This window comes from Alosa sapidissima, chromosome 5 (assembly GCF_018492685.1).
Source record: "Alosa sapidissima isolate fAloSap1 chromosome 5, fAloSap1.pri, whole genome shotgun sequence".
Taxonomy (NCBI): Eukaryota; Metazoa; Chordata; class Actinopteri; order Clupeiformes; family Clupeidae; genus Alosa; species Alosa sapidissima.
The window spans coordinates 16,211,963-16,231,414 of record NC_055961.1 but is presented as its reverse complement, the minus strand read 5'-3'; the positions used below and the strand labels follow the sequence as shown (position 1 = coordinate 16,231,414).

General features: G+C 39.0%; 1 protein-coding gene across 1 annotated transcript; it reads right to left on the bottom strand.

Moving 5' to 3' along the window:
* Nucleotides 1-204: 204 nt before the first annotated feature.
* On the bottom strand, nt 205-6,228 carry LOC121709892 (arrestin-C-like). Its single transcript, XM_042093613.1, has 18 exons — nt 6,144-6,228; nt 4,813-4,839; nt 4,048-4,078; nt 3,887-3,947; nt 3,731-3,775; nt 3,333-3,526; nt 3,176-3,235; nt 2,942-3,018; nt 2,552-2,669; nt 2,384-2,468; nt 2,197-2,269; nt 1,932-2,069; nt 1,726-1,809; nt 1,584-1,607; nt 1,417-1,466; nt 1,256-1,272; nt 1,112-1,144; nt 205-854 (listed from the first exon to the last, which is right to left on the bottom strand). Exons 2-16 carry the CDS (start codon nt 4,818-4,820, stop codon nt 1,268-1,270), a joined length of 1,053 nt encoding a protein of 350 aa, XP_041949547.1. The 5' UTR covers nt 4,821-4,839; nt 6,144-6,228; the 3' UTR covers nt 205-854; nt 1,112-1,144; nt 1,256-1,267.
* Between the last annotated feature and the right edge of the window lie 13,224 nt (nt 6,229-19,452).

The following is a 19,452-nucleotide window of genomic DNA, read 5'->3' as shown; positions in this document are numbered from 1 at the left end:
TGTGAATATGGGTGGTAAATAAATAGCCTAGCCTACTTTGCTGCTGAGGGTGATCTGTTAACCAATAAGCAATTGGAACATTATTTTCGTCAAAAAATAGTCATCATTGAAGGCCTACCACTGAACGCACGGTCAGCCACTGCAGTAGGTTATCCCTCACCCCTCAAATGCAAGTCATAGAAATAAGTTATCATGAAAACCATATCTTTTACCAGTCTTTTACACATTTTTATTTGGCTCAGTGACATATCAATCAAAAACATCAAACATGACAAACATTACAGTGTAGTTATGTTTTCTTCTTTCGCTTGGAATACGAACATCTGTTCTAATTAAGGAGGACTAGACAAGTAAACACAAATATTCTAAGGACATTACATGCAAATCCCATCCACTTTCTTTTAGTTTTAGAGAGAACACACTTTTAGTTCTGAGTTTCCTCATCACACAGAACAGGTGAGAGGATGTTATGTGATGAAATATCACAGTCTTCAACAGTTTCAGATAAAACGTCTGCCGACAACTGTGTGGACATCAATGTATCAATGTGCACATTTCAGTGTTGGTTGGACAGAAGGCTTTAAGTTGCACCTATCTGACTCACATATTACATATCTGACTGGATATTTTTTTGTGATGACAGACATCTGTAGTTGAAGATCCCTGATCCCTTTTCTTTCACTGGTGTCTGGGTTTATCACTGTCCATCCTCCTTGTCCATCCAGCCCATTCTTCCCATTTATTTGATCCTTTTCCAGTAGCTATACAGTATGTCGTTCTGCATCCTCTGTTGTGTTTCCAGCGTGGTCCATTTTATGCTGTGGGGAATCTACATGGGGAATAGGCTATGTGTCCTGTAAGAATGACAAAATGGAACAATAAGAAAAAAGAAATATCAAAATGAATATTAGCAATCGAGAAGATAGAGTCAGTGGGTATAGACCCTTTCAACAAGGTAAACAAAAACAATGCTTGAACGTTCTATTTGGGCCCCAATCTACTTCCTCTGCATTAAGATAACATATGGAATGTTAAAAAGGAAGTCTTGTGGGGCCAACTATGATGCTGATAATGGAACTCTCTTGAAAGGGTCCATAATCGGACAACTCACCTTTGTGTTGACGGGAACTCTACACCTTGTGAGCTTGGGGAGCAAGAGCAGAATCTTTCATTAATTTAGGAAATCTTTGGCAGCAATTTTTAGGAAAATCGATGAAGATCATACATGTTGCACTGAATGCGATGAGCTACTTACACATGAGATTACTCATTCTGCAGAGGTAGGTGGCGATGGTAGAAGTGGTGGTGTTGGGGGGGGGGGGGGGGGGGGTGTTGCAAGAGAATTACATTAGGAAAAGTTTGCAAAATGGCAATTCTGTGGCCAATAAATATCTCAGGATGTGGCCGGCAACTTACCTGCGGGTTTGGGGTTCATCAGAGTGAGGGGAAGCTCTACTGTCACATCACTGGAGAGGAAAACCAAAGCAATGTAAACATGCCGTATCACATACGTAAATCACAAAGGTTTACTCTTACACAGTAAAACCAACTATAATGTTTTGCTAGAGTCTTCAGTGACTTACGTAGATGTCAAACCTCCCAGCAGACTGAAAAGAAAACCGATAAAATCCATATGATTTCAAACAAATTACATCTTTGATTATTTCATACGGAGACAACTAAAGACTTTGAGTGCTTGGGTGGGCTGGTTAAGAAGTGACTTACCCTCCACCACCTGCCACCAAAGTGACTTTAATTACGTAGGTAACCAAGATTCCCAAAACCTCCTTCTCCATTCCTGGCCTCAGGCTATGGAGATCAGCAGATAAACATGTATGATATAAATAGTGAAATAAGGACCATAGTCTATAAATAAAAATTATTTGAGCACTTGTGAAAACATTCTGTGGATTTAACAACTCTGTACTTACACTGTGGTTGAGGCCAGGTTAGTATCCTCATCTTTGAGTCTGCCGTCCAGAGCCAAGCCTTGTTTGTTCTTATTTTGGGCCAATAATGGAGTGACAGAGAAAGTCTTGTCCAGTGATTCGCCAGACTCCATTGATTCACTGTAATGCACAACTTTGAGTGAGTCCCTTGCAAGATGAGCCCTTAACTACTCACACTTGTCTGTGAAGAGATTAGTCAAATGTAAGCATGTACGCAAGTCACACTTTAGGGAGAAAAGAAACTTACGTGAATTCTTCATTTAAGACAGACTTGGTATATTTGTCTGCAGAGTACAGCACGACATCTGTGGTCTGTTCAACTGAAATTGAGAGAAACCAAGGCCCATCACAAACCCTCAAATACATTATCTATACTTCATTATAACTACTATCTATAATATCATTATAACAATATTTAACAGTCAGCTACGTACTGTTAATTTTGACTTTCTTCACTGGTTTGCCACCATCATTCTTTGCTTTGACTTTAATGGGAATTGCCTCGCCGTGGTAAAAGATCTGAAACCAAAGGAAGTAGTAAGCGTTCATCCACACAGTGATGCTGTTACTATGATATGAAGGAACAATGTGCTCATGCTTACCCCCTTATCTGTGGAGGCTGTGACGCTAATAGAATTTTTTTCGGTTTGTGCAGAGACCCCAGCGGAGGCCTTGTCAGGAGCAAACTGAATCTTGCGGATGACCAGGCGGCAGGTATCCCTGAAGAGGTAGAATTAAAAGAGAAAAAGAGAGAAAGATAACAATTGAAAAGATGTCTATCATTAGCAGAGGTGAGAATCACCAGCTTCAGAGAGTAAAAGTCCTGTCAAATCTCAGGTCTACACAATTCTATCACTTATTTAGTTGGAACAAATATGTGACAGGATTTTTACTTTCTGAAGTCTGTTAAAATAACTGAGAAAATGCTTAATTAGTTTCATGATATAACAATACTGGCAAGTATGACATGAACAAAAAAAAAAGACTCTTACTTCTTCTCAACGGTCTCATCGGGGTCGTCTGCTGCGTTGGCGACATAGCCCTTGACTTCAAAGTCCACACCACAAGCCTGTGAAACGGGAGGTCATGATATGACATGACATTCATTTCTGCTGCTCTTAGTTTGCCTAATGCACAGATTCTAACATTCAGTTAAACACAAGCTCAGCTTGTGTCTCCTGTATAGCCAAGTTCCTTAGGCTTGTATAGAGCCTGGCTTCGCTCACCTTGCCTTTGGCTTCCTCTCCTGGTTGGAGTGTGACGGAGCAGGGCAGGTTTGTTGGGATCTAAAACAGGAGGGATTAGAGGCAGAGATTAAGGGCTGGAAGTGTGTTTGCGTTTGAATGGTCAACGATGTGGCAGGGACGGTGGAATAATACATACATTGAATGTGAAGGGGATGCCTTGGTCACCGGCTTTGGTCATCAGAGCTTCATGCATTGCAGTCTTGGAGGGTTTGTGGTCTGCTGCGGGGTACAACTGTATCTGTTGGAACCAGATGTCTTTTCTGAAGGACAGGCCAATCACATCCAGGTCATCACGACCATAGCGGAAAGCACAGGCAAGCTGAATCCAAGCTGGACAAAGGGACAAAACATGGTTTATCGCAATGAAATAATGACGAGGTTATTTTATTGTAATAATTAAGAGAAGGTTATTTATTGTAATTTTCTTGAAAGTGTTACAATGTATTATTTGTGCCAAGGCTGGAAAAGAACACCAAAATAATTGTGTAAGTTGAAAGTTGTAAGTTAATTTTATGTAACACAATGTTGATTTACCTTTCTTGCCATCAAGACCAGCAGGATCAACTTTCAGGACACCCTCTGAAACAGAAAATATTAATTTTGGTGGGTTGGTTATTTGTTTGTTGATTGCCTGGTTGAACATGATAGCCTAGATCATATTAGAACTGAGGCCCAGAGACAGTTACTCACCAACAGTGTCAACATTATCCACGTGGTCAATATAGTCTCTCTTTCCCAAAAGCAGGGTCAGCTGTAAATGGATTTACAGACAGATTCATATGTAAGAGTTTCCTGTCACGCATTAGAGCTTAAGAGAAATATTGAAAAGAAAAACAAACAAGATGACTTACCTGGCCATTTCCACTGGTTTTCTTGAAAACCCTAAAACAAAAGAGTCAGACAAGCTCGTAAAATTGAAGTCAATAAAAAAATGCACTAAATGTAAAATACTTGAGTGGTACAAATCTTGAATATGAATAAATATACGTGGATATGTGTGAATTTCTATGAATAACACAGTAAGTAAATATACTTGTCACTATGAACCCTAAGTTCCACAACAAGATTGACCTTCTGCACAAACGACCTCTAGTCATTAGAGCTGTCAGTCTCACACTCTTGTTAATATATAAAGACCCGTCCTGACATGACCTTTAATCTGGCCTGTCTGAATAGAGACTTCTTAGTCTTACTCCACGATGGAAGCCTCTTAACGCATTCTGACAGATGACTTAAGATACCACTCTATGCCTGTAATGCATGAGCACAGCTTGTGTTGTAGAGCACCTGCTTGGCAGCCAACTGCAGATTACTCAAGACTGTGATGTAATCTCTTTATGGGGTGTGTGTGTGTGACATAACCCCCACATCTTGGAACCTGCAGCCTATCCCAAGATGGCTATCCTTATGGCAAAAGGTTTACGTGAGTTGGAGGTGATGACACATAGATGTTTTTGTCACACAAAAGATGCTACTCCGTCCTGTCTAACACCTATTTTGTATTATACATAAGGGAGATTCATCTGTGAGAAGTGATGAAGATTTTGAGTATTTCAACCTCACACTATCAAGTAAACATGAGAGTGGACAGAACTCACAGTCAGAAGAATACTTACTTGGCCATTGTTTTTAATTAGATGTGTCTGTGGGTATAGGAAAAAATAACATTTATTAGGACCTTTTCAATAACAAGGAGAAAATCAGCAAAAACATTCTTAATATAATGTTTGCAAGGTATAATATGTAATAGGTGTAATTATGTGTAGCTCTGTGTGTGTGTGTGCGTGCACACGTGTGCCTGTCTACCTGTATGGGTGTATTTTTATTTCTAGCACATACATTTACTACCCCTACGTGCGCGAGTTTGTGGCTGTGTGTGTGTTGTGCAGAGGGAGGACCTGTGTAAATCTTATTTAATGAGATTACAATATCATTCTGATCAAAATCTTCCACAGAGATTACGGCACAGAGATTACGGCAAGGGTCATTCACTGGACCACTCCTTAAGCCCGTAAGGTACACAATGGGGAAGACCCAAAGCTGAGATATTATCATTCGGCTATTTTTACACTTTATCTGATGCACATAAGGTCTAAGCAGGGACGTCAGATAATAAACTTACAAAGTCTGGCTCTAAACTAAAAGGAATATACAGAAAAGGTGAGCTGTTTTCCCATCTAATTGCATCTTCAGAATACCTATTTTAAGAGTTTAAGTTGACATGGTAGGCCGAGTATATTGTTGCTTTAATCAACAAAGGAGTGTAAATCAATTGTTTTAGCCAATTCATTATATTAGCAATACTGAAAGTCTGTGACAATAAAACAACTCTTCATGGAAGCAACTATTTCAGTTAAGTGTTTTTGCAATTGTGACAACTATGTGCTTTGAAGAAAAATAAATAAACAATAATCAAGGCCTACCTATGTTATCTTTTCATCAGCCTTCAATTATTCCTGAAGGACCGTAAATACTACATGCGTTTGTATTATACTGACTTCTGGTGACAATTCATAGTGTCAAACCAATACCTTCCTTGTAGAATTGGATACTCAAGAGTTCTCAGAGTTAATTCTGTAAACCTGCTGTTTTCGTCTATTATAATAATTATAATAAGTAAAACTCAGTGTGATTAAAGTGATAAAATGCAATTGACTACATTGCTCTAATAACTCTTTAGGAGTCTACGTCAATTGATTTTAAGAGTCTATGTCAATTGAATTTTCTTGTGTGTCATGCAGGTGCGCAAGACGTGAGTGTATGGCATGCAATTAGAAGTGACTGCAGCGTAAGTCAATCAATCAAACAATCAGATACAGAAGACTGCTTAGACCAGGTTGCTTTGAAACTAAGTGCAGTAAGATGCAGATCCTATCAATCTAGCTGTATACCATCTTTTGTGCATCTTCAATCTAAATAAGTAGTGTATATGACGCAATGTACTTACCTGTTGAATTTTTCACAGCAAATGTCGGCCTACTTGGCTATATTCCGTAAGGAACGTTCAGTGCACAGAATGCAGCACAGGTGCAGTTGCCCACGTTTTATACTGAGACCGTCGCCCCTCCTGTAGGTTTAGGCTACCCATAGACAGCGTAATCTTGCTTTTAATCCAATTAGCAAATTAGCCGTTTACTAATTACAGCCACATAGTGTGTAAAAATAAACAAAATAGCTTCAAATAGAACCGTTATATCATCTAGTGACCGAATATAGATGGTCCAAGACCGAGTAGGCCTACAGCACATTTTCTGTACCAGAATATGCAGCTTTGAGCTCACTTGCTTACTGCCTGGATTTTGTATGGTTGCCATCAGTTGTCAAGACAATTGACTCTAGCATTCACGTCCCAACAGATTTGTGCTCAGCTGTGCTTTTTCCGTCATCCGGTACTTGTATTGTACTGTCCTGATCAGATTATTTGAAGCTGTGGCCTACTGTGGAACATTTAGAGTGTGTTGACAACATACTCCATGATTGTGAGTGAAGCTGGTTGGAGAACTGATAAAGAACTGATAAAGATTTATTTGAAATCAAATATTTATTAAAGATTTATTTGAAATCAAATATTTAAACTGACTGGAAAGGTATAAGATGTGTAACCCCCTGTTTATTTGTTTGTAGATGTGCATGCATTTCATTCATTGAAGACCACTCTCTGAACCTGAAATATATGTCGCCTTATTTAACTCCCGTGTCAACAGATGGGTTGTGACTCGTGGGTTTAAGACTTATTGGTAACTACAGTGATCGTAGTACACCAACCCATGCCCTTTCTGACCTTCTAATCTGCAGCCACTAGCCTTTTTGATTGAAGGGCTCTTCCTTGATTGAGGATGAAATGTCACAGTACCACACTGGTTGTGAAACAGTGCGGTCGTTCTAGGAATGCCATGTTTCATGCCAAGTCTGCCATGTCCTGTTTCATGCCATGTCCTGGTGTGCTTTGTGGCCCATGTTATACTTTGTTTATTTAATGGCTCTAAACCAATGGCAGAGTGGTGCTTGTAAGCCAAGCCATGGGTGGAACTGGGAAGCACACAAAGGCTGCCGCCATTGGAAAGACCACACAAAGTCCACCATTACAAATGCAGAGAAAGACACAGTGCACACATAGTATTCAACAAACATACCTTCTCAGAGTGCACAAGGCCAAGATTTGTTGATATTGCTGTCCCATAAAATATAAGAAACTTTAATGGCAAATGTAACCAAATATGACACTAAAACTTAACTTTTAACATGTGTCACTAATTAAAGCAGTATTTATCCCATTTCATATGTATCTCATAAAGCCCTTGTAAATGACCTCTAGATTTTAGAGTAGAGCATTGTAGAGCAACAGAATGATTGAAAATATGATGGGTAAAATACTGTCCAGACACTGCTACCCAACAGATAGTGTTGTATCATGCAATTAATTTAGCTTCTCTTTTTGAGATGTTTTCCATTGCATTGTATATATCTGTTATTCTGACCAAATGGTGGGCTTACAGATTATGTGTAAACCACATGCTTTGCTAGACGTTTGGCTTGAAATCTGCTTAAACCCACTCACCCTGGCTGAGGGGCAGAACTTTTAGCTATACAGTCTACTGTGTGCTTACAATAATCCCATCTTTGTGCATTTAGTAGCACTACACAATGCTGCCAAAGTGCCATTTGCTCAAAGGACACGTGGAAAAGAATATATAGTAGAAGAGTGGTGGTAGTGACACTGAACATGAGAATGCTGTGAGGATATCAGGTGAAAACCCTCCCCTAAAGTGTATGGCTCTTAAAGGTGCTCTAAGCGATGTTGGGTAACGTCACTTCTGTTCAAACAAAACACTGAGCTAGCTCACTACTTCCTCCCCCTCCCTCCCGTGCAATGGAAACTCTCCTAAACACGCATCTAGTCAGTGATTGGCTGGAACAGTTTGTTATGTTGTTATGAAAAATAAATCAAAATAAATAAAATACATTTTAAACGTCACTCATTTATGTACAGCCATCTGTTTGAAGCTGAAATGGTCTAAAAGGCTATTTGTGTTATCAGACAGAACCATGTAATATGGTTCCACTCAAATTCAGCTCCACTCTACGTTCTCAGTGGTTCTACATTGTCTTGACTTGATCGTCACGTCAAATTTGTAGCGGTTCCATTAAGTGTTCTCCCTGCTACCGTGCCGTCTTGCCAAACCCCTTCCTAATAACGTCCAATAGCTTGGCACCTCCACCGCTGAGCATGTCATGCCCAGGAGGCCCTAACAGACAGCCTGGGCTTGTTTGGCAAGTGGACTCCCTCTGCATGTGTGTGGCAGTCCCTCTGCGTGTGTGTCAGAATGATTGGCAGATAAATCTCACTCAGTCTGACTGTGGATTCTTAGCTCTTAATTGGCTTGGGATTAAGACATTAACTTTATCAAAGCAAGACTGAATGACAAAAGAAAAAAATTTGCTTTGTTTTAAAACTGTGTAAGGAAAGTGTTTTTTATGATGGTTTAATATAAATAACAATTAATATGATTTAAGGTTAATTACATAAATCTCCTTATAGAAATTAAGTCCTGTCCCACTATCAGTAGCTTTAAAAGTCTTAATTTTAAGACCCATCTATTTTCTTTGGCCTTTACTGTCTATTAATTATCCCCTTGTTTGTTTATTTATCTTATTTCTGTTTCTTTTCAGCCTTATATTAACTGCCACCTTTAACTTCACTGTACATTTTGCTCTAGGCCTATAGTAGTAATAGTTTTAGTAAGTGTATCTTCTTTTATCTAATCATAATCAGTTTACAGTATCATTATCATTACTGTTATTTTTTGTATTTTATTTATTTCTTTTTTTGTCACTTATTTTTGTTTTTATTAGGCTACTATATTTATTTTATTTCTGTGAACCCCTTGGGTCAATTGTATTCCGTTTAAGGGCTGTATTTTGCACCCTGGCGCATGGTGTAAAACTCGTTTTCCACCCGGCGCAAAGTTTAATTCCTTATTTTGCATGTTTAATTTTTAAACAATGCGCCCAGGGGTGTGGCAATTAACAACTTAGGGAGTGGCTTAGCGCATTGTCTAAAAATCGCTATTGTACACCTTGTCAGAAGTCTATGGCGAGTTGTTTATATGTTATTTTAAGAGCGCATTGTCAACAGTCATATTGGCGGGTGCACCTATCATCCATGAATGAACACCAGCATGATTACAATAGGAAACATAATTAGAATAAAGATATTACGAAATACTGTGCATCTCATGATGACTACCGTAGTTATTCTCCATCATTTGTGAATTGGTAATGATGGTTAAAAGGGATTAGGGGAGAGGCGAGAGACATGTATGGAGCACAGCTGAAAACACACTGTCACGAGATATAAGCAACTCCTCTGCAGGATAAATGCTTTTTTATTCAGTCATTTGAGCAATATTAGCGTAAGTGTTGCTTTTTCCAGCCTATGTTTTTAATGGTAATCCATTGTCAGTCAATAGTGAAAGTACTGCATATAACTGTCTTGTCGTTGACTGACACCATGGTGAAGTTAGTTTCACTTTGCCAATGAGTTCAAATAATAGAGGAGTGCAAATGTGTGAAGGCTATGCTAGGTTTTAGTAAAGCATGGTTTAGTGGAATGACTATTCCATACAGTCTCGCAAGCAGCCTCCTTCAAATGCGCTGTTGAATGTCAAAATACCGATGCATTTATTTGACATCACGCTTTGCGCCGTTAAAGGGAATGACAGATGTCATTCTCATTGGTTTAAATGATGTTACGCCCCTAACACACCCATGACTTAAAAAACCTAGGAACACCTTGTTGCGCCATGCGCTCGATGTTTGATAACGAAAACCCTCCCAATGTGGACTGGACACATCCTACTAAATTTGAATACGTTTTTGACGAGTGAAGATTTTGACTGTCATGATAGGGCCCTTAAGTGTTATATAAATAAATGTGTCTTGACTTGACATACTCTACTTTATATGATCATGTATGACAACATTTATTGTCTTTACTAATGATTGTTTACAAATGGTGATTGTGATGTCACACTTATAATAGTTCATATAGGCATTTTTTTGGTATCACTGCTGCTATGATACTAAATCTTAAGAGCTAGCCATAGCAAAGTTATTTATTTCATTTTCAGATAAGTAGACAGCAATATACAGTGATAGCTAAACAATGGACTTGGGCCATTCTTAATGAGCCCAACACTGGCTTGTCAGACATATTATAGGCCTAACATTGCTTCCCAGCCATTTAAAACATGCCCATTTCAAAAGTAATGCTGCACCAGGTTAACATTTAAACTTCTCAACACAAAATGACAATAATCCAATCCTAGGTTTAGATGAAAACTCTGTACTTCTGTTTCAATGTGCCCACATGCACCTGTAGTGCATAAGGTGCTCACCCTTTATACTAGGTGTCTGCTACCTGATGGTAATTTTGATACCATAGATTTAATAGAGACCCAGTCAGACCAATAGTATGAAAAATCAGGAACAGAGTTTATTTACAATGGTGCGCATCAAGGGAGAGACAGCATGACTTCACCTAAAGATCCATCATATTAAACCATATATTGGAATATTGGACATAATGTTCTATTCCACTTTCTCTCATACCTTTGGGTAGTATGTTGTACCTAACTGAATTTTGTGTGTTGTATAGCAGGCTTTCGCACAAGTGATCTGACGCTGAAATATAAAATATCTTGGCAGAGTAAGAGTGTACTTGAATTCCAAGAATAAGAGCTGACGTGCACTTGTTGCATTAGAGTCTGTTTAGAAGAGAGCATCACAGTCTTTCCTACATTGCCTTAAACTCTTAAGCATTTGTTGATGGTCCTGAAATTGGATTTAAAAACTGCTGCTATCTGGGTGCTGGGGTGTGCCCAAGGGTCTAAATCAGATCCTAAATAGTGACCTTATTAACAGATCTCCCTGGCACTTCCAGTTACTTCCAGGTATATGGTCCTAAGTATCCCTTTATTATTTCTCTAAAGTTAGTATTAGGTGTATTGCAAGGCGTTTTGGTATTCTAATTTCTTGTACCGTCTGTTTTTTTTTTTAATTTTTTATTACTTTATTTAAATATAGTGCTTTGATTTATGATCCAATCATTATGAAAGGTCTTCTTCTACTGCACTACTATTTAACATTTTTACATTTTGCCCAGACAGAAACAAAACACAAAGAACATTACATTGACAGACAATCATTGACAGACATTACATTGACAGAAAAAAAAAAAAAAAAAAACAGAAGGAACATCACAACAAAAGCAAAGCATCCACAACAAATGACAGAGACAAAGACATAAATACAAAACATAAATAAATAAAAACATAAATAAATTGGCTTACCTGTGTTCATGTTTGTATGTATATATGAGTGTATGCATGCGTGCATGAGTGTGAGCCTGTATGAGTGTATGCATGTGTGCATGAGTGTGAGCTTGTATGAGTGTCATAGTAGAGTGTCAGTATGTATGAGTGTCATTGTAGAGGCAGGTCTATTATACACATGTATTTCAAAGTAGTTATTTATTTTGTTGAGTATGTGTTCTGGATAAGTTGTATTCTGTATTTCTGAACGGTTATCATTTTTTCCATTTCCAAAACTTTTTCTATTTTATTGTACCATGAAAGTATTACAGGTTTTTTTTTGGCTGTTTCCAAAGCCTTGTGAGTTGCTTAAGTGCCGTTAGTCTCAATATATTAAAGAGTTTACAGTACTTTGCTTTAATCTTGGATTTTATGCCAATGCCTAAAGTTTTCTAGTGTCAGGGGTTTTCTTTTAAATCCAATGCAAACTCTTTCCAGTGTTTTGACTGTGTTGTTTTAAAGTTTTCTTTTAAAGAGTCACTCCAGGCCTCATCTGATATGTTTACAGATAGCTCTTTTCCCCATTTTTCTTTTGCTTTATATTCTACATTTGTCATTTTTTGCAATATCTTATAAGCACTTGCGAGTCCATCACTACTTTTGTTTCTGGTTTCTAATAAAAAAAAAAGTGAATACATCATTTCTGGTTTCCTTTTCTGCATTTTGTTAAATATAACTTCTAACTTGTAAGTATTTAAAGAAATGTTTTTGCTGTAAGCTATATCTTGCCGATAGAGCTTCAAATGTGTCCACTGTATTTTTGTCAAAAAGCTGTGCAAATAATTTTAGTCCTTTATTGGCCCATGATTCTAAAATGTTATCTGTTTTTTGCGCTATGAAGTCTGGATCTTGTGTCATTTGTCTAAGTTTGTCTGTTTCAGTTAGACAATGACCTTAAAGGTGTAGTCAGCGATCTTACGCGATCTTATCTTATTTCAAGACGATTTTTTTGTCACGTTCAGTAATCATCTCCCTACAACCGCTAGCTGTTCATTCCGTGAGTACACTGAAAAAAAAAAAAAAAAAACGGTGTCTGTAGGCAGCCCAGACTCGAAATGAAACCATGCATGGACTTTCTCGGGCAATACTGAACAGAGGGGTGAGCTATTCAAATTATATAGGTATACCTCTCTGTGTTTCAAGAGTCCTTGGTTAAAATATAATGTACGTTGTTTTGAACAAAATCGTCTGCTAATAAATTTAAATGCAAACATAAACATAAACAAACGTGACTTCCTTGCCAATTGCACCTTTAAAGCAAAACAGTTTGTTCAAGGTCATTCCATGAATCGGATTGACAAGAATATTTCTAGCTGAAAATGGATCGCTGAGCGCTGAGATATGAGAGTGAAGTTGATTCAGCCAGGAAAAAAACAATATAGACATTGGACTGTGGATGACAACAACAGTAGTATGGATGAGCCAGTAACATGGATGGATGAGGCAACTACAGTATGTGAGATGTGGAGAACATGAGAGGATGCTGGGAGAGATGCTTGATTCATTTAATTAAAGCAGTGGGCATAGTGTTGTGTGCTTCCTTGTTAGTGGCACATTCATTAGGAGTACAAGAAATTATCAACTACAAATTTATACATCTCCATTTTACAATGAAGCAGGGAGAGTACTGGCTTTCAGAGTCTATCCACCCAATTGAAGTGTTCCCTTTAAGGTCAGACAAAAATACCTGTTATATCTGTAAGAAGTATAGGGAATGGGTTGATATCTGTACATAGCTCTGCTTATCTTAAAATCTAGAAAGAGATCCAGATGCCTCCAAAGTCAAATCCAACATTAACTTTACATATAAAGTATATCAGTTTGAGGAGAAATTACATGAAACAAAAATGTTAAGGGATGACATTTAGGCAAATTGAGGCTAACAACAGCAAATAAACATGTTTTTTTCCTTCAGTATAAAACTGATTACTCCAGGCTAGGTGGTAGCTATAGACATCATGATATATGCTTAACCATCCCACTCGGTTAAAAAATAAAAAGTGAAAAAATTTCCATCTACTTTAAAAGAAGAAGTGATATTATTTCAGTGTATTTCTGGACATCCAGTCAGGAAAGGTCAAGGGATTCCCTAATCCCTGTGCAATAAGAGGGGATTTAGAGATTACGTACTGAGCAGGGGTTACTTCTTTTATACGTAAACACTGCCCTCAGTGTTGGACTGCTGCTGAGAGCTTTGTGTGTATATGTGTGTGTGTGTGCCTAGGTGTGCACTCAAGATGATTGCGCATTTCATTACAGTGAGTATAGGGTGCCCCCACTGGTACTGAGAGCAATTGGAAAATAAAAAAACAGGAAGGAAAAGAAAGACTGAGAGGGGGGGGCAGGAGAGGAGGAGAGTTGCTCCACTTAACCTACTGTGCCTACTGCATCATAGTGTGGTACTCCAGCTACACCAAATGCAGAAAAGTAGAAGCTCCAGAGGATAATCAACTCCGCACAAAGGATCGTTGGCTGCCCACTCTCCTCCCTGCAGGACCTCTACAGCTCACGCTGCCTTAGCAAAGCCAAACAAGGGCAAAGGGCCATTCTCATCCTAGTTTCCACCTGTTGCCCTCTGGAAGGCGCTTCAGATAATCAGAGCCAGGATAAGCAGAGTCAGGGGGACAGCTGATCCACCCAATTACACGTACACATATCCATTATCTTCCCCCTGGCCTGGCCTATCAAACCTCCTTTTTTACATATAGGCTATATTCATATTCCATATAATATTTATATCAATATTTTTATATAATGTGGACACTTATTTATTGTACGGGAAATTTGCAATATTTTAATCCCTGCAGTATATCCAATTATGGAACCTCAGGACTATGCTGCTAAAAACTTTTAGTAGGCTATTGTATGTGGTGCTGCTAAAAACTGGTTTTTAGTATGTAGCCTACTATATTTAGTGATGCTGCTAAAATTGTTTTTTGTACTATATAGGTGCTGCTAAAACTGGTTTTAGTATGTACTACAGTCCTGCATATGTGTAGTTCTACTGCATAAAGTTTCGCAAATAAATTAGTTTGTTTTACAGAAATGGCCTACTGTCACACTGCATGGTGAGCTATAACCGAAAGCACACATTTTGTAAATAAGCGGGTCGGATTGCGGGTAGGGTATAATTTTGTCCTAATCAATATTCGCGGCCCGAGTTGCGGTCGGGTTGATTGAAATATCAGGTGAGCTCGGGCCGCTTGTGACCACACCCGCGCAACACTGGAAGCCATCTATCTCCTTCTAGCCACAGCATTTTTATTGCAAACAAAATCAACCTAAGCGTGCTCAGATGATGTGATAGACGAGGCATTGTTGCTGCTCACCTGTCCATCATCGTAAAATCGTTCGAGCATAGTTGCTCCACACAGCGGTAGCCTAGAAATCTAGACGCACCCTAGCAGCTGCCAGGGTAGTCTAGCAACTCTCCATTGGCTTGCGAGCTGGAAAAATTAAACTTAGGTAAGACCAACCACATCGTGAGTCGGTAGGCGGGCTTAACATAATGATTGATGGCAGAGTTGCAACGGTTCGGCTTGAATTCCAGAGGTGGAAAGTAACGAAATACATTTACTCACATTACTGTATTGAGTAGTTTTTCTGTGTATTTTGTATTTTTTAAGTAGTTTATAAAATCGGTATTTTAAATTTTACTTGATTACATTTTGAGTGAAGTATTGTACTTCGCTACATCAAAAATCCCATCCGTTACTTGAGTAAAAAAAAAGTTAAGACTAACTAAACAGAAAGGGAGAGAAAAAAAATCGTGCCCTAAACCACTAGCCTAGTGATAATGATCAGCATGTAGGCTAGCCTACAACAGGACATGAATCAAGCTAGCGCCATGCAGTCTTTCTGAAAGTGATGGAGATGGAGCTGGATCACGAGATGCATCAGATTACATGTCTAGGCTATGTATTTTCCACTATTTCAATGGGTTGTCTCAGTTCGTTTTAGCACTAATGATTGCGGAGATATTCAAGCAAACACCATGGGATTTCGTGTTTTGGCGTTTGTGCTCACCTTTCTTGGGAAAGAAGTTGATTAGCAGTTGTTTCCCCTCATTTTAATGTCTCTCTTTTTCCTGTTTTGGACTTTTTTTTGGTAACCTGACTTGGCTTTCTTGGAGAAAGACATTGCACCAGCAGCACAACAATTAGCGGTCCACTAGGCCTACTAGCGATGCTCAGCTAAATAAACAAAAGATACTGTAGACTACCTAATGAATCGTGCAGGCGGACTAAACCATTTAGCTCTTTAGCAAGGGAGAGTGAGAGTGACCTTAGACAGTTTTCACTATGTTGTATACAAAATCACAGTCAGTCAAACTTTAAATTTCGTCTGACATTCATTTTGACATTTAAAGTAGGAAGTTAAAGGAAGGAAGTTAAAATATTCAGGTAAAATAAATATATGGTGGAAATAAGTATTGAACACTTAAATGTTTTTTCAGTAGCCTAATTAGCCTAAACTTCCAGTGAGTCTATTCGAAATTTTCACCACACATTATATTAACACACATATAAAAAATCCAAACATAAGAGTTATGTGTAATAAAGTGGAATGACACAGGAAAAAAAGTATTGAACGTTCCTACTGAAATTTCTTCAATACTTTGTGGAAAGCCTTTGTTTGTAATGACAGCTTCAAGACATTTCCTGTATGAGAAAACGTATTAGTCGCAGTATCAGGTGTGATTTTGGCCCAGGGGTCCCTCTTGTGAATCCTGATCTTTAGTTACTTCCAGAACTGTTTAATTGAATTTAATTGAATTGGCTGCCTTCAAGTCTTTTTGGAGCTTTCTCCAAGTGGTCCTTGGCTCTTGGAATTGACTATCCTTCTGACTCCCTGGTCAGAAATATTGTGAGGAGATCCTGTGCATGGCTGGTTGATGATGCAGTGATGTTCCTTCCACTTGCAGATAATGGCTCCCATGCTGCTTACTGGAAGATTCTGAAGTTTTGAAATGCATCTGTAACCAGTTTCATTGATGTTTGCAACAATAAGGTTGCAAAGGTCTTGGGAGAGCTTTTTGCTTTTATCCATCATGAAATGTTTCCTGTGTGACACCTTGGTAATGAAAAACTTTTTTATAGCCCATCAATATGTAGGCTACTAACCAAGCTTATATTAATTTGCACAGACAGAAAGGATAACTACTCTCTAACTACTTACAGATTCCAGCTCGTTCCTTCCCTTTCCTTGACTTAGTGCTTTTTCTTAGCGTGTTCAATACTTTTCCCCTGTGTTATTCCACTTCATTACACATGACTCTACTTATGGAGTTGTTTGGATTTTTTATGTGTGGATTACCTGAGTTATTACTAATGCCTGGTGAAAATGTTGTGCCCCCCGTAATCCACCTTTCAAGGGCCCTCTCCTCCATTGGGGTCCTAGTACTTCCCACTTTTCCCCCCAGTTCAACACCCTTTAATCTGCTGAACCTTCTGCTCGTTTCCAAATATAAAAAAAACTCTGCAACTCAACATTGGCCTGCCTGTCTCAGCTGCCTTTGAGGGGCTTTTCAGTTGTGCTGGATTACTGTTCACTGCAAAGTGACCAAGGATGAGTGCAACTAACTTTGAAAATCAACTACTGCTCAAACTTAAAGGAGAACTCCGGTGATTTTTCACATTTTTGACATTTCTCAACGTCACCGAGTACTGTCGGTATGAACAAAACTGAAACAATCGGTTTTACCTAGCTCGAGTTGAGTTGAGCTCGAGCGCTACACACTGGGAGCATGAACATGGCTGCCTTAGCTGCTGGCTGCAGCAACTCGAGCTAGGACCAAAGTCCTTTTAGGCAAGTATTTCCACTCGGCGGCCATATTGCAACGCTTTTTGGGCACTTATCGGGCATCTATTTCTGCAGAAATGCGTGTGCGTAAGGTTTCACGACACCAATCTTGCTCCAGCGACGAGATCACAACAGATGATTGGCACGATGTCTTCACAGCACACCACATGATTGGCTCAATGTATTCACAACACACCACATGATTGGCTCAATGTATTCACATGTCGACGTTTTGCCACGTTTTACAACAGTTGAGTGCTGTATCTCCTCATTAGAAAGTCTCTGGTAAAACTGGTTGTTCTGGTACCCCCCCCACTGGTACCCCCCCCCCCCCCCACCCACCCAAAAAAAAAAAAAAAAGTAACTTTTACTTAAAGTACATTTTAAATGAACTACTTTTTACTTTTACTTGAGTACATTTTCAGATCGGTATTTTAACTTGTACTTGAGTAATATTTCATCAAAGTATTGGTACTTTTACTTGAGTACAATATTTTCGTACTTTTTCCACCTCTGTTGAATTCCCTGCTACTTGAAAACAAAGAAGATGGATGTTGTTGCTCTTGGCGAACAGCGTGACACGAGTTAAGCTTTTTTTTAAGTTGGCAAAAGTTTGAACTAGCCAACTAGCTCCGCTGGTGGGAAAATGCATGGGACTCATGAGTTGTAGCGCTATCCTATTGCATGCAGAGGAAATTTGAAAGACAACCGATTATCCCGCCCCTCGGACTGAGCACTGCGAATGGTGTGTCCACAGACCCTACATCTTGATGTGGGTCTGGCTCGTCAGGCTACCACAACAGAACAATGCCAGACCGAACTTCCCGACCTCATGTTGTGGGCGGGGCAAAGTTTGGCTGGCACCCAGGCTAATATGGTGGGTATGTAGCCTACAGTATGTCATGTGTGTATGCTAGTACCTTTTATTTAAAGGTGGTCTAATGTTGGGTGTTGGGTCGATGTTGGGTAACGTCACTTTTGTTGACGTTCAAACAAAACAGATAGCTAGCTCAATTGAAACTCTCCTGAACACACATCTTGTTAGTGAATGGCGGGACAAGATTTTTATGTTTCATGGTCCAGGCTGCATCAGGCTCTTTTTCTTGCTGTTTTTGGAGTCTGGGCTGTCTACAGAGACCGTGTTTTTTTACAGTGTATTCAGGGGACAGGCAGCTAGCGGATGTTTGCTGTATGTGACAAAACATTTTTTAGCGTAGAAACCGTGTAACATTGCTTAGAGCACCTTTAATTGAAATGACATCATTGTGGTGCACCTTAAGGGAAAGCTCTTCAAATGTCATAGTATCATGTGTACAATGACAATAAAGATAAACTAAACTAAAACATTGCACAAAAATGTAAGATACATTTCAAAATGTATGCACTAACAAAACCTAGCTAATTCACTGTAATGACTGAAGTCAATATCATCAACACACACAAAAATAGACAGGATACCAGTAAATATTAAACTGTATCTGTGACTGCTTTTGTGACTGTAAGGACCACATGTAATCTCTTTTTGTACAATTACTTTATATAGAGCATTGGCATCCAAATATATTGTGATTTATATGAGCAAACCTGTGCTTTTGAATGCAGTTTATAGAGCTATTAAGATGGTAACTATTAAGATCCAGTATAAAAAGTAAATCTGAATAGAAATACAGATCAACATTCATAGGGTGTTTCCCAGAATGTCTACAAATGATTTCCGCATGACCTCAGAAGTGAGACAATGTGCTGCAATTTGTGTTATATAAAGACAAAGACTTACCCTGCCGCCAGTAGTACTACTGATCTTCCATCCTGATACTGACCTACTGACAGTATCTTGTACAATGTATGTTAGGGGCAGCCGTGGCCTACTGGTTAGCGCTTCGGACTTGTAACCGGAGGGTTGCCGGTTCGAACCCCGACTAGTAGGCACGGCTGAAGTGCCCTTAAGCAAGGCACCTAACCCCTCACTGCTCCCCGAGCGCCGCTGTTGTTGCGCCATGATTAGTGTGTGCTTCACCTTACTGTGTGCTAAGTGTGAAGCTCACTAATTCACGGATTGGGATAAATGCAGAGACCAAATTT